The 17,223-nt window shown below is 40.0% G+C and overlaps 1 protein-coding gene across 1 annotated transcript in view; it reads left to right on the plus strand.

The window, feature by feature from the left end:
- The window catches only part of TNIP3 (TNFAIP3 interacting protein 3), a 59,274-nt gene that overhangs the window by 23,039 nt on the left and 19,012 nt on the right, over positions 1-17,223 (plus strand). The window contains exons 4-8 of the mRNA XM_027794984.2: positions 5,351-5,437; positions 6,470-6,559; positions 7,696-7,761; positions 9,053-9,184; positions 12,974-13,102. Coding sequence (XP_027650785.2) covers positions 5,351-5,437; positions 6,470-6,559; positions 7,696-7,761; positions 9,053-9,184; positions 12,974-13,102 — 504 coding nt within the window. The remainder of the gene's footprint in view (positions 1-5,350; positions 5,438-6,469; positions 6,560-7,695; positions 7,762-9,052; positions 9,185-12,973; positions 13,103-17,223) is intronic.

Genomic DNA, 17,223 nt, shown 5'->3' on the forward strand with positions numbered 1-17,223 from the left:
TTGATCCATTTCTCTCCTTTGTATTCCATGTTTACTCGAAGTGTGCTCAAATGTAAAGAGAAGTTTGTTTGTATTCAGCGGTGGTTGATGCTACAATTGCATGTCACAGCCCAGCAGCAAGAGTAATGATGTTTTGTTTCCTTGTTGGGGATGGATAGAAAGAACATGTGAAGGAAGTGACTTTCTGGAGAGAGAGTGGAAGGAGAAGTAAGGGATGAGAAATGGATGAAAAGAGAATATAAGTTAGTTACGCTCTTGCTCTAAAACGTGTGATGGACACCAGCTAGATAAAGAGCTGTATGTCTGTGTATTTTAGGGACGCTATATAAAGTAACACAGATTTGTACACTGCAGACTGTGGTGTGGTTTTACATGTGTGTGTGGAGAAGTTAGAGGCAGTTATCCTGTAAGAGGTTGCCAGGTTTCTATTTCTCCTGCTATTCCCTGCAGTGTTTTCTTGTGATATTTTTTTTTTTTTTTAGTGTAACCAGTAAATCTCATGACACAAACTGACTAGTTCATTTAAAGAGGAAGAGGTGAAACAGTCAGGGAAACCAAGGTTCATGCAAGCATTAGATTGGGTTATATAAAACTTGCTGACCAGTTTGTCACTGCTGTTACATCACATTTAGCAAGTCTTGATTTTGCTCTTTAGCAGCTAATGTAGGTATGATTTCCCCACAGTAAAATCTGATTTTTAGTGTCTGTGACAAGAGTGACTAGATTTTCTCCCCAAGGCCTTTATTGCAGTGTTAGAGATGGCACTGATTTGCATGGCAGTGTCAGGGTACTGCACATGTCTGAAGTGCCGTTTCAGTCTCTGGCTGCAAGAGTGGTTCCCAGGGAACACTCACCTTTGTTCGTGCCAATGGATGTCCCCTCGGCACACTGCACAGCTGACATCATTCCCACCGTGCAGAACAGGCACACTGGGTTTCTCCTTGGGTATCTTCTCTGCTTTTCTGTAGGTATTTACTGAACAGCGCAACACCTAGCAAACATACACTGCCTTGCCTTTGGACAACACTGCTGTCTGTGTTTTCCTCCAAAATTTACTTCTTTGTAGACACCTTCTTCAGCTGTCACTTTTGCTACCTGTGAAGCTTCCTGATCTTCCTGTGACTGTGAAGTACTAGAACAAATTTTCCTCCAAAATGTTGAGCTGATCTGGTTATGTTTTGCAGGCTGGAAAATTTTAACAGCCTCTTGAAAGTTTGCTTGTATCTGTAAATGTTTTTTTAGGTTTGCCACTGCATTTACAGTCTGATCTTCAACTAGAATTCTCCAATCAATTTGAAACTGCATATTTGATTTAATAGCTTCAAACCAAATATAAATTCCTTAAAAATATATATATATATATTTTTTTTTCTTACTTCTGAGTCTGATAGTTGTCAAAAAGAGTCCTCCTTTCAAGGATTTTTATATATCTCAGATTTCTGAAGTGCTGTTGTGCAACTAAGTTGTTCTTCATGGTGTAGCAGTAGACTGATAAACAAATATAGTGTCTTTATCTCCAGAATACCAAAGAAAATTAATGTTGTGATCCCTTGTATTTCTTTTCAGTGCTATTAACTGTTTTCACAGAGACAGACAACGATTTTTCTTTAACCTCTCCCAGTTTTTGCTGGAAGAATACCACAGCCTTTGAAGAGCTTTTTTTTTTTTTTTTTTTTTTTTGTTCCCTACTCACCCTACTCATTGGTATTTTTTCTGTTCATGTAGATTTTAGAGATACTCTTCTCTTCGTTACTCCATACTGTTCTTATGTAGCAGTCACTACAGAAAAGCACTTGGGAGGGAGGGAACAAAGTACTGATCTCGCAGTGAACAGCACTGTTGCTCTTGAACATCACGTTGCTGCCCTTGAGACGTATTTCCTATCAAGTCTCTTAAAAGGCACTGACTTTAGGCACTGTGTGAAGGGGCATCGGCGTTACCCATATGAATGCTAAGCTTGCCTAGCTAGGCACTGAAGAGTACTTAATGTCATTTCTAGTCTGCCATATTTTGTGTAAGAAACTTGTAACGAAGAGCAATAGCTAAGGCTCTACAAGAAAATTTGGCGCTGATTTTAACATTTATACATAGATTAGAAGGCCAGTAACAAAGCTAGGAGCTTCCACATAGGCACACCTAGCTCGGAGCTTATTGTTTGTTAGCAGGGAGCAATACATCTTTCAAACAAGATGGTAACGTTAAAAGATACACAAGGCCAGTATAAATTGCATTCACTGACAGTGCCAAGCTGCATGCAAACAACAGCTATTTCAGCAAACAGCAAAACTTGACTCAGAACTCTCATGCATAGCCCTAGTGTGGGACAGACAGTGGTTGTTGCTGCTTAGTCACTACGGCAGGCTCACAGAGAGTGAAAGTGGACAAATGTGCAAGTCATTTTGGCATGGAAAGCAGGAGATGTGGAGACGCTGTTGCTGTTCTAGCCTCTACTCTTCCAGGAGCTTCACCTTCTCCCCCACATCTCTGCAGCTCTCTGACAGCATCATAGAGGTTGGGAAGCAGAAAGGAACAGTGCTGCAACTAGTTAAAATCCCTATAAATGGCACCTTCAAATCCTCCAGTCCAAGAGAGAATCAGTCGCTTTCAGTAGCTGTTAATATGGTCGTTAAGATACCAACAATAAAGGACCTGGTGTCCTAATGTCCACCTAGCTCTCCAGGAAACTACACAGCTTTCCAGGCAACTGTTTTGAACTAAATAATGATAACAACTGTGTGCACTGCAGAGTCTCAGCCTCACCTTCTCTTCAAAGTCATTTAAGCACTAATAAGTCCCACTTGAAAGTGGGAGCTGTGATTCATGAGTAGGGCTGTGCACTGGGTTTATTCGTGTCGTCTCCCTGCTGCAGGGACCACTCAGCACCTCAGGTTGCACATCACAGTGTGCTGTTGTGAGGAAATCAGAAACTGGGGCTGGTTTACCTTAGCACCAGGCCTTAAAATGCAGCGGTTCGACCTAAGCTTTCTCCCAAGCCTTAACTGCTGCTGAAACAGGGGTGGGATGGCTGAGCATGGGAATTAGGGTAAGGGAAGGTGTCCGTGCTTGAGAATCATTGCCCTCCAGAGCAGGTGTGCAATGTGGAAGATTTCTGATGGTATTTTTGCGAATCAGATGCTCAGTGTTGGTACTTTATAGACAGAGACAGACTGTTTTCATGAATTTATAAACTATAGGACTGTAGCAGGCCAGCACAAGGCAGTAGGACCTTGTGAGAAGACAATAGATAATTGCTGTTCGCATTATTTGTGTTTAGTTACAGTACTTTCTCCTTCAGCAGCTGACTCTTGACTCTTCAGAACACAAAATTATGCAGTGACAGCCTGCTAAGGGATGCTTAAGACACAGCTGTGACAGACAGGTGGACAGACCGTGGGTGAAAGGCGACATCATCGTTCTCTGATCTGACACTAACATCTGGATGATCTTTAGCATTCAGTTGGTCTGCTTCCATATGTGTATAACAGGTTTATTGCCTACTTCTGCAAAGAGCTTTGAAGTCATTAGGTGTAAGCTTTGATATGACACAAACTTTTCATAACATTATAATACTTGGTCTCATTTTTAAAATGTGTGGTGCTTCGTCTGCCTTCTCCACTATGGGGATTTTACAGTTTAACTATTATTACATTCTCTCAGGTAGCACAGTATGTTTATTCATTTTAGAAGTTGGCCTTTTGCGTGTCTGTTTCCTGGAGCATGGCCTTTCTGTTTCACTCAGCCGTGCTTTGGTGGTACGGAGGCTTACTTTGTTTCATTGCCTGACAGTTATCAGCTTGTATTTCTTACAACATATTAATCACTACAGAAATGTCAAGAAATGCAATTGTGGAAATTGCTATTGTGCTATTGGCCAGTAGTTCTTCCTTCTTTAACCCAGTGCTGTAGCTGGGAGGGATATGCTCAAAGACTAGTTTCAGTATATGTACAGGTGAAATTCTTTTATTTTTTGATGGGTGGTATGACTTCTATGTAGAAACTAAAATGTCTTCGCTAAAATGACATTTTTTTTTTAATTTCTGTCTTTATACCCCATGAGTTTTCCAGCTATTCCATAAACCAGTAAAAAGTAAAAAGAATATCAAGGTAGGCAGGATATAATTCATATAAAAATATTGTAAAATAGTAGCTATCTTCCAGATTGAGTTTTGTATCTTGCAAAAGAGGAGTTGCTTAGTCACACATTATGAACCAGCAATCTGGAATGTGGCTGTTAGATTCCAGCATGTCACAGGATTACTTTACTTTGCCTAAATCCTTTTTTGGAAGTTGAAAGAACTCCCACAGATTTATATTATTTTATGTCAGATTTCACAGGTTAGTTTTCATTGTGTTCCTTGAAAAGGAAATAAGGAGCCTCTGCCCCCACTTAAAAAGCCTCAGACCCAGGGATCTTTCCACAATAAGGAAACTGATATTTCTTTCACACTTCCTTCTCAAATGCATCATTATTCATCATTCCAAGACCCAAGATGACAATACGTTGCACTTCTCCATTTCACCTGTCCTAACTTTGCATGTGAAGTCTATGGAAGCCTTTTCTTTGTTAATATTTCTGGGGAGTTTAACTTGGTAAGCTTAACCTCTTTTTCCAAATGGGAAACTAAAGACATATGTTTGAAGTGTTGGGTACCCTGATTTCTCAAGTGAAGACTTGAGTAGCTTGAATCTAGGTCCATGCTTAGATAAGTACTAGAACTGCAAATATGATGTCCTTAGGGGAAGAATAACAACATGTGTCACTCTCCATCTTTGTGCAGCTTTTCTTCAGGGAAAGTAAATCAATTCTCCAGTTAATGGTTTTCCCCTAAACAACTTGGGGTTTGTACGGGTGGGCTCTTCTCCATAGCTGTTAACAGACTTCGCTATTACTCCTTTATAAGCATGAGTCGCTAATGTTTCTATCATGAACTAGATAGAAGTTCACACTGTCTTAGTGTCACTTAATACTTGTGATACTTACATAAGTCCTTTTTTACAACTGGAAGCAGGGGTAGAAAACCCTGTCCTCTTACTGGAAAAACATACCCTTCCTTCCCTTATACATGCAACTTCCTCTCTTGGGGTGAACTGGCCACTTGATTGTGATTTATGTGCACACTAAGCAGAGTACTGCCTTGCCCGGCATATTAGTCATAGGCACTGTTCTTCAACCTTCTGGGAAGCCCCAGTCAGGAAGGAGGAAAAGGTTAAAATCAAAATTCTGCCACTTATTTCTAAACCTTGGCTGCTTCCACAGGCAGCACTTGTGGATCTTCTGGATCCTAGTGCAATTCTCCTGCTCCTTTAGCCAACATAAAGTATCTGTTTCATTGCTGTTCTTCTTCCAAAGACCCGTCGTGAAACAAATGCTCAAGGCCATCTTGGATGCATGTGGGCAGATGTGACTGACATGGAAGCCCCAACAGACCCACTAGAAGTAAGTGACTGTTTTGGCTGTCCTCTGAAGTGCTGTCTGATTAACAGGAACAGCTTGAGCTGGTGCAGGTATCATCTGTGTCACTTTGGAGACTGACAATTATGGGCTTATTTTTGTATTCCAGGAGATTTGTTTAAGAATCGAAGGAAATATTAGAAATAGTTTTAGGTGTGGCATACTTAGGATGAAAACCTTTGCTAGCATTCCCCCCCCCTGCCCCAAGAGTATCTGGTCATTTTAATTTGTTGTTATACAAAGGGTAGGAAATGGTTCATTTTAGTGACCCAACAACTTTTGTGAGCAGTATTGGTGCCAGTTGGTGCCAAGTGTATATATAGCTGTTAGATTTGTGAGTTGTCCTAGTCATTTTAATAGGACTCCTAAATATGCACTTAAATACATGGCTAAAGTACAGATTCTGAAATCAATGCAATACGTGAATTGACTGCCATTGACTGCCAGGTATTTGCTTCAGATACTTTTAAGTTAAAGACGTAAATTGCAGACTGATTTCCTAATTTCTCCAAATGGCCTCTTATTTTTCTGTATTGCTTGTTTTGAATCCATTGTGCTAAAGTTTATTGCCTTGGGCCTGCAAGCACTTATCAGGGGCAATACTACTAATTATTGTAGTTCTTGAGAATGAAGGGAGCTGCTTACGCTCACTGCAACTTATGCTCAACTTTTGTGGCTTGTACTACTTGTTTATATTACCATCTGTAAGATAATTAAAATCCTATTTTGTGTTCTGTGTCTCAGATGGTACAAGTATATACATTTTTCTTTATTTCAGTGTCCATTTGCATAATACTTCAATTAAAACAGACAAAGTAGGGTTAAAGCAGATGTAAACTTCAGAATCTGCTGTCAGCAGGTGTAAAGGTACTGAAATACAAATGCAATGTAGAGAAAAAGTTGCTGTTTCAGTTTATTTACATGCACATATCAGGGTGGATGGGAGTTTTATATTATAATCTTGACTTGAGGAGAGGACGCGAAAAGCATTCATTTTTGAACATTTATTTTCTCCAGTCACAGCACACATTACTGACCAAGAAGAAGACTGTATCAGCCAGTTCTCTGGAGCAACAGATCCTCTCACTGGAAAGACAGAGACGAGAAGTAATCTCATGTTCATCCTTAACAGTTACAGATACACGCTCTAAGACACACATTACAATATCAGCAATATGCCCAGGGCAGGAAATCACTGAACATGTTATCGCTGTTACTTACACTATGCTGCAGTTGGTTTTACCTGCCAGCCCAGTATGGCCTTTGTTTTTGCTGTGTGACTCTAATCCCATGCTCTTGTAAGGCAGTATCTATATGGAGACTTTCTGCTTTGCTTTTCTTCACAGCCCAAAGTGTGCAAGCCCCTAAAATTACATTTAAACTGGTTCCTATAGTTCTGCTTCTCTCTACCAAGCTAGGCAGAGTTATGTATGGAGAACTGTTCCTAACAATGAATTATGACTTGCTGTAATGGGGTTATGAATCTAGAAGGGCAGAGATTTATACGGTACAAATGGCAGATTTTCATAATGATCACTATTGAAAGGCCAAGGAACCACTGTGAGTAGTAGCCAGTGATGTCTTGGTCACAGGTAGCAGCAAACCGGAGGCCATTCTTTTGCTCAGCATCCTGAAGACTGAGCCTATATCCTACAAAGCAAAATTCTTCAGAGGGACCTATTTGGCTTTCTCCAATAAAAACGCACACATGCTGACTTTACTCCTGCCAGTTAAGTCTGTGGTGTTAGGCGATCTTTCCATCTTGCATACGTATGTTTGCTTGGTGTAGTGGTGCTGAGAAAGGCAAGTGGGGTTTGCACCCAGTAATAATTGCCATCAATAGGAGCTTTCAATTTGCTCATTGGAAGTCAGAGACCTTCTAATTGGAAATATGTTTATGGAACTTAAAGCGAAATAGCAAGAAAGTCCTTGGCCACTTAGGAGTTGCAGCTTGGGATTTTTACAGCGTTCCAAATGATTCACCTGTAGCTTATTGTGTATTTGCATGTTTCCTGAATGTTACTTCCTGAACATTCATGTGCTTTAACTGAAACACCAAAGCACTGGCAGATGGGCCATAAAGCTTGCCAAACTTTAAACTTGCTTTTTCTGAAATGAACTGGCCAGATAATGAGGAAGTTGTGAACACTCATAGCTGGAGGATTAGAATGACAGTCTATTTTTTTTATTTATTGATGATGTTGAAATAAGTGTTATTTACTATGACTTCCTAATAATTTTAGCTTCTGGAGGTGAACAAGCAATGGGATCATCAATTTAGAAGTATGAAAGACCTTTATGAAAAACAGGTAACAATGTTGAATACTTCTATTGGAATACATATGCCACTTGCTGATAGTTAAGTCTGTGCTTAAATACCAATCAGCCAATGCTGTATTAAATATCTTAGGAGAGGAAAGACAACATGTTTATTTTGTCTTTAGCTCACAAATTAAAAAAGCTTCATCACACAAAAGTGAAGCTAATGTGTGTGCAATCTTCAGTAGGACGAAATAACCAGAGAAGCAGGGCATCTCTAAAATAATAGGGACAAGGGTGGACATGACAGCAGAGATCTTCATGCCCTCCGCAAGGTAATAAAAATTGCACCTATTTCAGAGCACAGATAACTGAAAATTAACCTGCAATGCCTGCTGTGCCCAGCCACTGATCTGCATCAGCTTATATCTGTTGGTTCTTGTCCCATATTTTGTGGCTGGCTTGTGAAGCCTTGGAAGTTCACTGGGGCTCCCTGTAACGGGGGAGCTCTCAGCTAAATCCTTGAATGCTGCCCTCTACAAGCAGAGACTTTTTTGCTTTTGAGAAACTGTTCTGTACAAAATTTCTTCAGTAAAAAAATAAATTGTAAATAAATACTATTTATTTCCTTTTTTTGGTAAAGATCCCATTGACATAGCTTTCATTCCTTCCTTGTGGCTGTGTGGTATCTTTGCTGCAGACATATCAGCTGCCTAGTGAAGCTGACTGCTTACAATTTTGCCTGGTATTCCAAAAACCAAGCTGGCTTCTCATCTCCTGTTTCCATCTGTGAAAATAAAGTTTGCAGAATGACCTCATGAGCTTATCAGGAAAATTTTCTCTCTAATGTTTTCCAGTAAGCTTTACCAAGATCTGGATCATTTCTTTGATTCCTCTCCCCTCAAGAGAAGAGGAGTTTAAATGGCTTTTCCTCATTTAATGTGGGATCATTTTATGCCTCTGGCTAGGTCATTTGAATGTGCACCATTGCAGGGGAAGTCCAAATTGCAAAAGAGAAAAAAAAGAACATTAAAATGGAAGATTCACTTTGAGGATCAGACCCATGGTAGCTGTCCTGTGGCAGCAAAACAGTGTGAGACCCAGCTGGGCTAACACCAACAGAGAATTTGCTCAGGATCGTTAAAAGTCTCCACTGCAGACAGAGCATCGGAGGTTGGGAGTGGGGTGGGGAAAGTCAGTGGCTGGGGACTTTGCACGTAACCATATCCACTCCTTTACACCTGCCTGCTGAGAGCTGAAAGTATTTGAAGGCGCTTTTGAGATGCTGTGCCTTTCAGGATCTCTGGTCTGCCCACCCTGGTCTTTCACTTGCTTTTTCAGCTGGCAGAAATGAAAACAAAACTGGACGAGTCAGAGAGGAGAGTCAGTGAGCTGGAGGAAGAGAGACATCGGCAGCATCCAAAAGATGAGAGGTTCCGAGCCCCGGGCAGCGAGAGGCTGTTGCAGGAAATGGTAGGAGGGTGCGCTCTGTTACCCCGTTTGTGCTCAGTGTTGAACGCTGCCTTGCCTCTCCTCTTTTCTCTTCTCATGAGTGGCAGGGTGTGGGTTGTTGCACAGCCATGAGATGCGATTGTGGTGTCAAGTGCTCTTCAGTATTGTACCCAAGGCAGTGGCTGATCTTCTGTCTAATCAGAGATGTATGTACAGAGACGCATTTCAGTAGATATTGGCAGAAACCATGGCATTGGTGTACGTGGGGGAGTAAAGAGCAGATTGATATGAATACCACAGAGATTTCCTTCCTCGCTGTTCAGTTCAGGATGAATTTCTTTGTGAAGGAAAATGCTACAGCAATTTCAAATGGAATAGGAATGTCATTGCAGATGTTACATGAAGTGTTTGGCCATAAAAGAATAAATTCAGCTCCAGACACCCACATTTTGGTATTGACAATATATTGTCAATTTTTTATACGTGTGCTAGCTATCTCAGCTCCTTGTAAATATCAGCGATGTAGTAGGGCTGAAAGTGCCTGGGCTGATCAGCTGCTCTAGAGCGGTGTTCATCTCCCCCTAAGTGTGCTTGGGCACCTCTCTCAGGACTCCTTAGGCACTGGCTTTTGTGTAGGCATTCATATCTAAGGTTAGATCCTTAAGCTGAATTCCTACCACAGTAAAACATCAACCTGAGTGATGGTCATATATATGCCCAAAGTATACACAAAACTTTGTACCCTGTTCTGCAAGCACCAGAGTGGTGCTTCCTATTCTCATTCTGCTTCATGACATCACATGCTTCATAAGCCCTCGTAAAGGTTTCTGGATGGTGCTCTTGACAGCTGAAGTCAGGCTTCTCTAGTCGCTTGATAACATGAAACAAACCTGAAAACGAGTGGCAATCGTGTGGCTTCCAGGCTCAGTTAATATGTAGGTTAGCTGCTATAGTAAAAGAAATGCAAAGCCCTTTGTTTTTATCTTCATAAGCAGAATATTCATCTTACTTGCTTATCAGCTATGGTATGGTCTTGGCTAAACACATGCATGATTTCCAACCAATAGGATCATTTACATGTTTTAAAGCAAACTATGTTGTTATGTACTTGCTGAATCATGGCCTGTGTTTGCTCCAAGAGTGGATTCAATGTAAGACAATCAATCTCCCTGTTCATATTACTAAGATTTTTACTGCCTACCTTTTAATCTATGATAGCTGTGAAAAATAGCCCTAGCTACCTTTTTGGAAAGCTAAGGATGAGCAGTACGCTCTCCCAGGTTTTTTGCTACATACATTAATAATGAACCAAATGACATAATCCAAAAATCTTAGGGGGGCAGGTTAACCTGCATGAAAATTGAGCCTTAGATCAGCAATTCCTTTACAAATTATTTACTCAGCCAGGAAGTGCTTCTGTTTACCCTGAATTTCTTTACTTTTTGGATGTCATGCAGGAGATCTACACCTTTGCAGAGGTAGCTGCTAAAAGTAGAGATTTTTGACTGAGCAACAAGGATTGTAGCACCCATGTCAGCAGCTGTGCAAACTCCTATGCTGCCTATGGGGCAGGATGAAGAAAAAGCAGTGCCAGAGGATGATTCAGATATGTTCAGCTTGAAAGCACGTCAGCAGGCTTGCTGCTTTAAAGTTGAGCAATGTGGAAGAGGCCCAAGCTGACAGATATACCAAGATGAGATTTTTAGGGCTTGATGTTTGTTTGTTTGTTTTCTGCAGCAACTAACATTCCTCATACCCACATTTGGTTTTATATATATGTTTGTGTGTGTGTGCGTATATATATATTTTCCTTGAAAAGTAACAGCGCTTCCTGTTAAAATGATTTACTTACCCCCTTGTAGCCACGGAGCTGGGATGGGTTCTACAGGGCAATTGCCGGAGCAAAGTAATAAGATGTTTGTTCTCTACTTGCTTATCTAGTCCAGCAGCCTGACAGTACCTTTAAAATTTGTTTACTTAGAGGGGCAGTTCTCTCGGTGCTCTGCTGAGCCACTTAGGAAAACGAGCAGCACCAAACAAATCTGAGAGAGATTACATGCTGCTTCTGTTTTACAGAACTTTTTTTTTTTAAATGTACCTGGAGTATGACTCACAAAATAATAATGTGGTGAACTTTATCTGTCCCCATGTCCTCCATGTCCCACAGAGGAAAAGTGGCTGTTTCGGAGATGTAATTTTTTATTGTTCTCTCTGGGCTTGACTGTGTACCCATAGACAGGAATCAAAGACTAACCAAAGCACTGGAAAGTCTAGGTGCCATAACACCTAAGATTCAGTGTGGAATAAGAAGCACTAAGACGTAAGAATTCAGATCGTTCAAAAACCTGAGCAAACTGGAAATCTTTAATTATAAGTGGCTGTGTTCCCAGAAGCGTCAATCCCTGAGAAGGAGAATGTGTGCTAAGAGCTAGGAAAAGAGGACGGCAAAGGTGAAGAGAAGAGCATAGCTAAAAACCTGTATGGATTTTGGTGTTTTGTTTTTCTTTTAATATCTTAAAACATACATGCACATGCCAGCTTGAGCTAGCTCCTGGGTGAGTTTCTATACTTAATGCAGAGGTACCCCATTAATCTTGCCCAGTTTTTGGAGAAAATGAAATGTTCCAACTGACTTAGAATGAAGAAAAACAAAGCTACTTCATGTGTAAGTAACGGTTTCTTAAGGATGTTTTTCACTGGCTCAATTAGCACATGGTGATGTACTTCTCATGAGCTTGAACTGTAAATGCCTAGTAGCTGGCTCCACAGAGATATGCCTGTTGCACAGAAAAAAATGCGTTCGTGTGGTGTCCTGTGTGTGTCATTGTTGAATCTCATTTTTTTGATCACATAAAGCAGCCGCAGAAGAATATTTGAAATACTTTCTTGTTTTTGTAGAATGGGCCATTCTGTTTCATACATCTGAACAATTTTGGTCTAAGACGGTCTGGCAAAAGTGGGCAACTGAGGAATGCATTACCCTGTGAGAGAAGCTTACACAATGCTGTTTGCTTAGGATCTGATTTGGATCTTAGCTCCCTTCAGTGTAAATCAAAAACAGCCACACTGAAAGTGATAGAGGAAGAGAATTAAACTTAAAGTTTGATATAATGCCATATAATACCTAATAATCTATAATACTATCCTGAAAGACTAGTGTGTAAATCCTGTTGCAATTAGGGACGTCTTTCTGGTAGTTTGCTGGGGTAGCAACAGTGTAGGCACATGCACTAGGAAGGGTCAAGCTCAAGTCAACAACAACTGTGATGGGGTCCAAGAAAGTAGATTTTTAAGCCTTGGTTGGTAGCTTGGTAATTCTTGAGCAGGCTGAGACCTGCCTCAGTCTCTTATGTGGTGGAAAAAGCCCTCAGACTGTGATCTTGAGATCTGGTTTTGTCTGTAATATTGTATGACACTGGGAATGCCTGGGACTCCACCAGCATTTAGTCCTGGCCTTAATGCCATAAGTAATAAGTAATGCAGGTTTGTGGTAATCATCTGTACAGTTACTGATCTGCTTGGCCTGCCAACTTTCTCATGCCTTTGTGCAACTGCGGACTGTAGAGAGCAGGGATTTAGTCTTGTATGTTGTTTCCGTGTCATCATATGGTGAATGGTCAAAACAATTTCAAGAGACTTTATCATATCTGGGTTTTACTAACAACCTGCCTTCCTGTTGCCTCCCTTCCCAGCTGTGTTTGGGGCAACAAAAATGCAGCACATCTGCCAGACAGCAGATATTCTGAAAGTTGTTCTTGAAAAATGGTTCCATCTGCTTTTCAGCAGCATCTCTCTGTTTTTGCATCCCAGAAAGAAACAAAGGTCCTTAGTGAAGCTCTCCATGAAATGAAGGAAGAGAACAAGCTCCTGAAGCAGAAGAACGCCTCAATGATCAGAAAGAAAGAACATTATGAGTGTGAAATAAGTCGTCTCAATAAGGTATGAACAGGAGTGAGCTACTGACCAGAACCGCTTCCTTTAATTCTAGGGTCTCTGTTGTCAAGCAGTGACACTACCAAATACCCATATTTTCAGTCCTGGGGGAACAACCTTTTCATGGTAGCAAACTCATGATCACCATTCAGGAGCTGGGGAAACAAGCAAATCTTACGTTAGCTAATACCTGTGCATGCTGTTCCTGACAGGTAGTAGGGTTGCATTATAAAGAGGGAAGTTAAGAGACTCTTTGGCTTCTCCTGTGAAACCTCTCTGTATCGTATCTAAGCTCTTTCTACATTCTCTGTCCTTAGAACAAAAAAAGAAATGGCACAAAGATGCTTTCATATGCATCCAGTGAAATGCTGTGATTAAAAGAAGATTCAGACCTATTGTTTTAGATATATTCTGTGTTTGAGAATAATGGCTTCTCTTCACAAGACATGCTCCTGTCTTATATATACATACATATATGTATTCATACATATAAGTATTATGTGTATATATGTCTCATTGAGGAAATTGCCATAAAATAGCTAAATGGGACTTTTTTTTTTTAACTGAGGGAAAGTAATAAATGTAACTTTGTTTTAATCAAAAGATCACATAAAGCAGTGGGTGTTTTCTAACAATTTTATATTTCATGGTGTACCACAAACACTTCCTGAGGAAATGCACTGCAGTAACCATTGCTGTGTAACTTGTGATATGCAAGCTAAAGGGCCATGATGTACAAAAGTAAAGGCAAAAAAACTAATGTTGCCATATTAGAAAAATCTGACAGAACATATGTTGTCTAGCTGTTTTTTGAAATGCATTGACAGGACTTCCATTCAAGGTCTTGTTCGTAAAATAACTTACTTCAATGTTTTATTTTGCTGTGTTATCTTACAGTGTGGTTGGAACTAAGACAGAGGGGTAAATAGACCATTCTTTTAAATAAAATACCAATTTCACGTACCACACTTTTCCACGAGTAATTTACTGATTTGCTGTGTATTTTCATTCTTAAAATCTAGTGTCATGAATGCATGTAAGACTGGAAGAGATCTTCTGTGCCCTTTTAGGTCTAGTCCCCTGCTATTGTAGGTTCAGTGACTTGAAGTTCTTACAAATTCCCCAAAATCAAACAAGTTCTTCCATAAAAATACTTAAGCTCCTTCTACCGTGCTTCTGTTGAAAGGCTATTCTGGAACTGTAACCCTTCTTTCATGAAATGCTTTCGTCTGTTTTAATTGGGTTGAATTTATTCTGGCCAGATAATATGAATTTGTTCTTCTGGTAGAAGTGTTGAACAGATCTGCTTCACTCCTTGTGTGAAGCGGGTCTGTCCTCTCTGTGAAGCAGAACTGTCCTCTATAGTGAAAATATGATTGCTCTCAGGGGCGCTTGCTCTTCCCCTATAGCTACAGAAAGAAATTGTACTTTTTACTAGAGGACAGTTTAGCTAAGCTGACCCAGCTCTTTTGGTCTTTTAAAATACAATTATGCCTGCTAATATGTGTGGGTTTTTATCTGAGACGTTTTAAACTGCTCAGTTCTCGGTTTATGGAAGATGCTACTACTTGTTTCCAAGTACATGAATCTTTTAAGTACGTTGATCTTTTTACTTTTGGCTTCATCTGACTTAGATCTGATCATCCAGAGTACCCAAAGTACAGAGTCCGATCTGACCCTGCTTTGTCTGCAGCAAGAAAGTGATGTTGCAATGCCATAATAGTTTGCAACACTATATCCCAAGATTATTGGCTTTCCTGTGGCTGTTTCCTTGTTGACCATACGGTTCAAGTATAAGCCAAATTTCTGACTTATTTCATAACGTTGCTGCAGCACCATATCAATTGCTATTTAAACATAGATTAATAAACTATATAATGTATTTCCCCTGAAAAAATTGTAAGTTTTGTGAAAAACATCAGGTTAAAGAGTGCTTTACTTCATCCCATTTCTCATGTCCGTAGGGCAGTTCTCTTTGAAATTCCTTCCCAAGCCTAACACGCTCTTGAGGTTAGATTAAGAGGTTTCTAGGCACGTGGACGCCTTTTTTCTAGCGATGGAAACAGAGGCAGTTATTTTTCAGTCATACAGTTCCATTTTTGATGTTAAAATTCAGAAAACCTCTGTGCTGCTTGTCTTGCAATTTCAAGTTTCAGTTCTCAGTACTTCTGAATGAATGTTATTTAACACCACGTTAATTAAAGCTCAGTTAAATTTAGCAATCTGTGAGTTCTTTTTCATTGGTACATCTTCCTTGCTGTTAGCCATCCTGTCACTGCCACAGCGCTCTACATTATCCTCTTGATTGGAAATACTGTCTTTACTCTTGCTTTCCTGTGTAATGCCTTCCCTCTACTCATTTTTATAGAGAAAAAATTACATTTTATAGTTATATGTATATATTTTATAGTTTATTTTGCATCATGTAGACATCTTGTAGATCAGTGTGACTGTTTCTCTTACCCTGCACTTTCATCTAAAACCTACCAAAAGTGGTGGCTTTTGTTGGGATGAAATCCTTTCTCCAGTCCCTCAAGGGTATTTTAATTTTTCTTCGTGAAATTATTCATCTAGCTGTCCATCGAGCATTTTCCTATACAATTTTTTTTCAGCTTACCTACCCCCCAGAAAATCATATCTCAAGGAAATAGTTTGTTTTGTTGGGGGTTTTTGTACTTTGACTTTTAATGAAGCAGGAATAACCAAATTATCAGAAAAAATTGCATACAGGACCAATTATAGTCGGTGCCTGGAAGTTCTTTGTAATTACTCAGATTTGTGAATTTGAAATTACAAATCCTAGTTACATATTTTAAACAGCTTATTTACTTTTAATTTCAAGTGTCTTATGATCATTTTATTTGCTGTTGTTTTTTTTAAATTTGTGGAACAGTAGTATCTTCATTTCTTCCATAAATGACCCTAAAACAGCTCCACCTTTTGTCATTTCTGAGTGATGGCAATTTTGAAAGAAAACTATTCCAGTCATATCTTTAACTGTTAGCTTTAGTAATGTTTAGTCTGCATTTTGTACTTGGGAACCCAAATCTCCTATAATGACATAATTCTCAATAATGTACTATTGATCTAATAGCAACATTACAAAATCTTACCACCACCTCCCCCCACATATCACTTCTCAGAATGTATTTTACAGTCTTTCTTCGAAGATTTTGATCTGCATTTAAATATGACCCTAAACCAATTCAGCTTTATTCATGCTGCAGTTTCTTATTTTATTTGAACTGATAAAACAGGGTCTCACAGTATTGCTTCCAAGGGTGTTTTTTAAAAAAATCCTTGCCTTACTTTTCTCTACTGTTAACCTTTTGAAGGTCAAACGTTCTGGATTTTTCTGGGTTTTTTTCTCCATAATTCTGAGATGTAGAACCTCATAAAAAAAAACCTAAATAAACAAACATGAAGAATTGCCCAAATACCTGATACATTTATGTCATGGTGTAATTCTAGGAAGTGAGCTGCAAGGAAAATAGTCAATGTGGTGACATTTGTTCAAGAATTAGGAGAACTGTCAATAGCTTATGAATATACATATTTCAGTTGTAAAGGTGCATTACCATTTGGTAATGTCAGGGAAGCCATGACAAGTAACCTGTGTCCTAGAAAAGGAGTTTTTAACAAAAGACAATGCCATATAAAAGCGGGTGCAGGAGATGACTGGGAAAATAGTATGTTGTGAAACAGGACGCTCAGTTACCTTTGAATTAGGGCATCTGAAGCACTTTCTTCTGAGGGTGGTCAAATATTAGGAGAGGCTACATGGAGAGCCCATGAAATCACCCTCTGTGGAGGTGCTCAGTACTCAGTTGTCAGGGCCTTGAGCAACCTGACCACCCTGGCCGGGCTCTGAGCAGGGGCTTGGACCTCCAGAGGTACCCTGCCACCCAAGCGAGTCTTGTGATTCTGTGGTTGTCAGCAAGATAGAGATGTGTCCTGCATAGGCAGGGGCAAGAAGAAAAGCACGTTTCACTTGTCTTTGTCCTCAGCAGCATGCTTCACAAACCACAAGCCTGGGAAGGGGTCTGGGTTGTGGTCAGCCAGGGAAGGTCTCATATGTTCCATGCTGTAATCAAACTGCACTGGCTCTTGCTGCTGCTGGCAATCCA

This window comes from Falco peregrinus, chromosome 2 (assembly GCF_023634155.1).
Source record: "Falco peregrinus isolate bFalPer1 chromosome 2, bFalPer1.pri, whole genome shotgun sequence".
In the NCBI taxonomy this organism is placed as follows: Eukaryota; Metazoa; Chordata; class Aves; order Falconiformes; family Falconidae; genus Falco; species Falco peregrinus.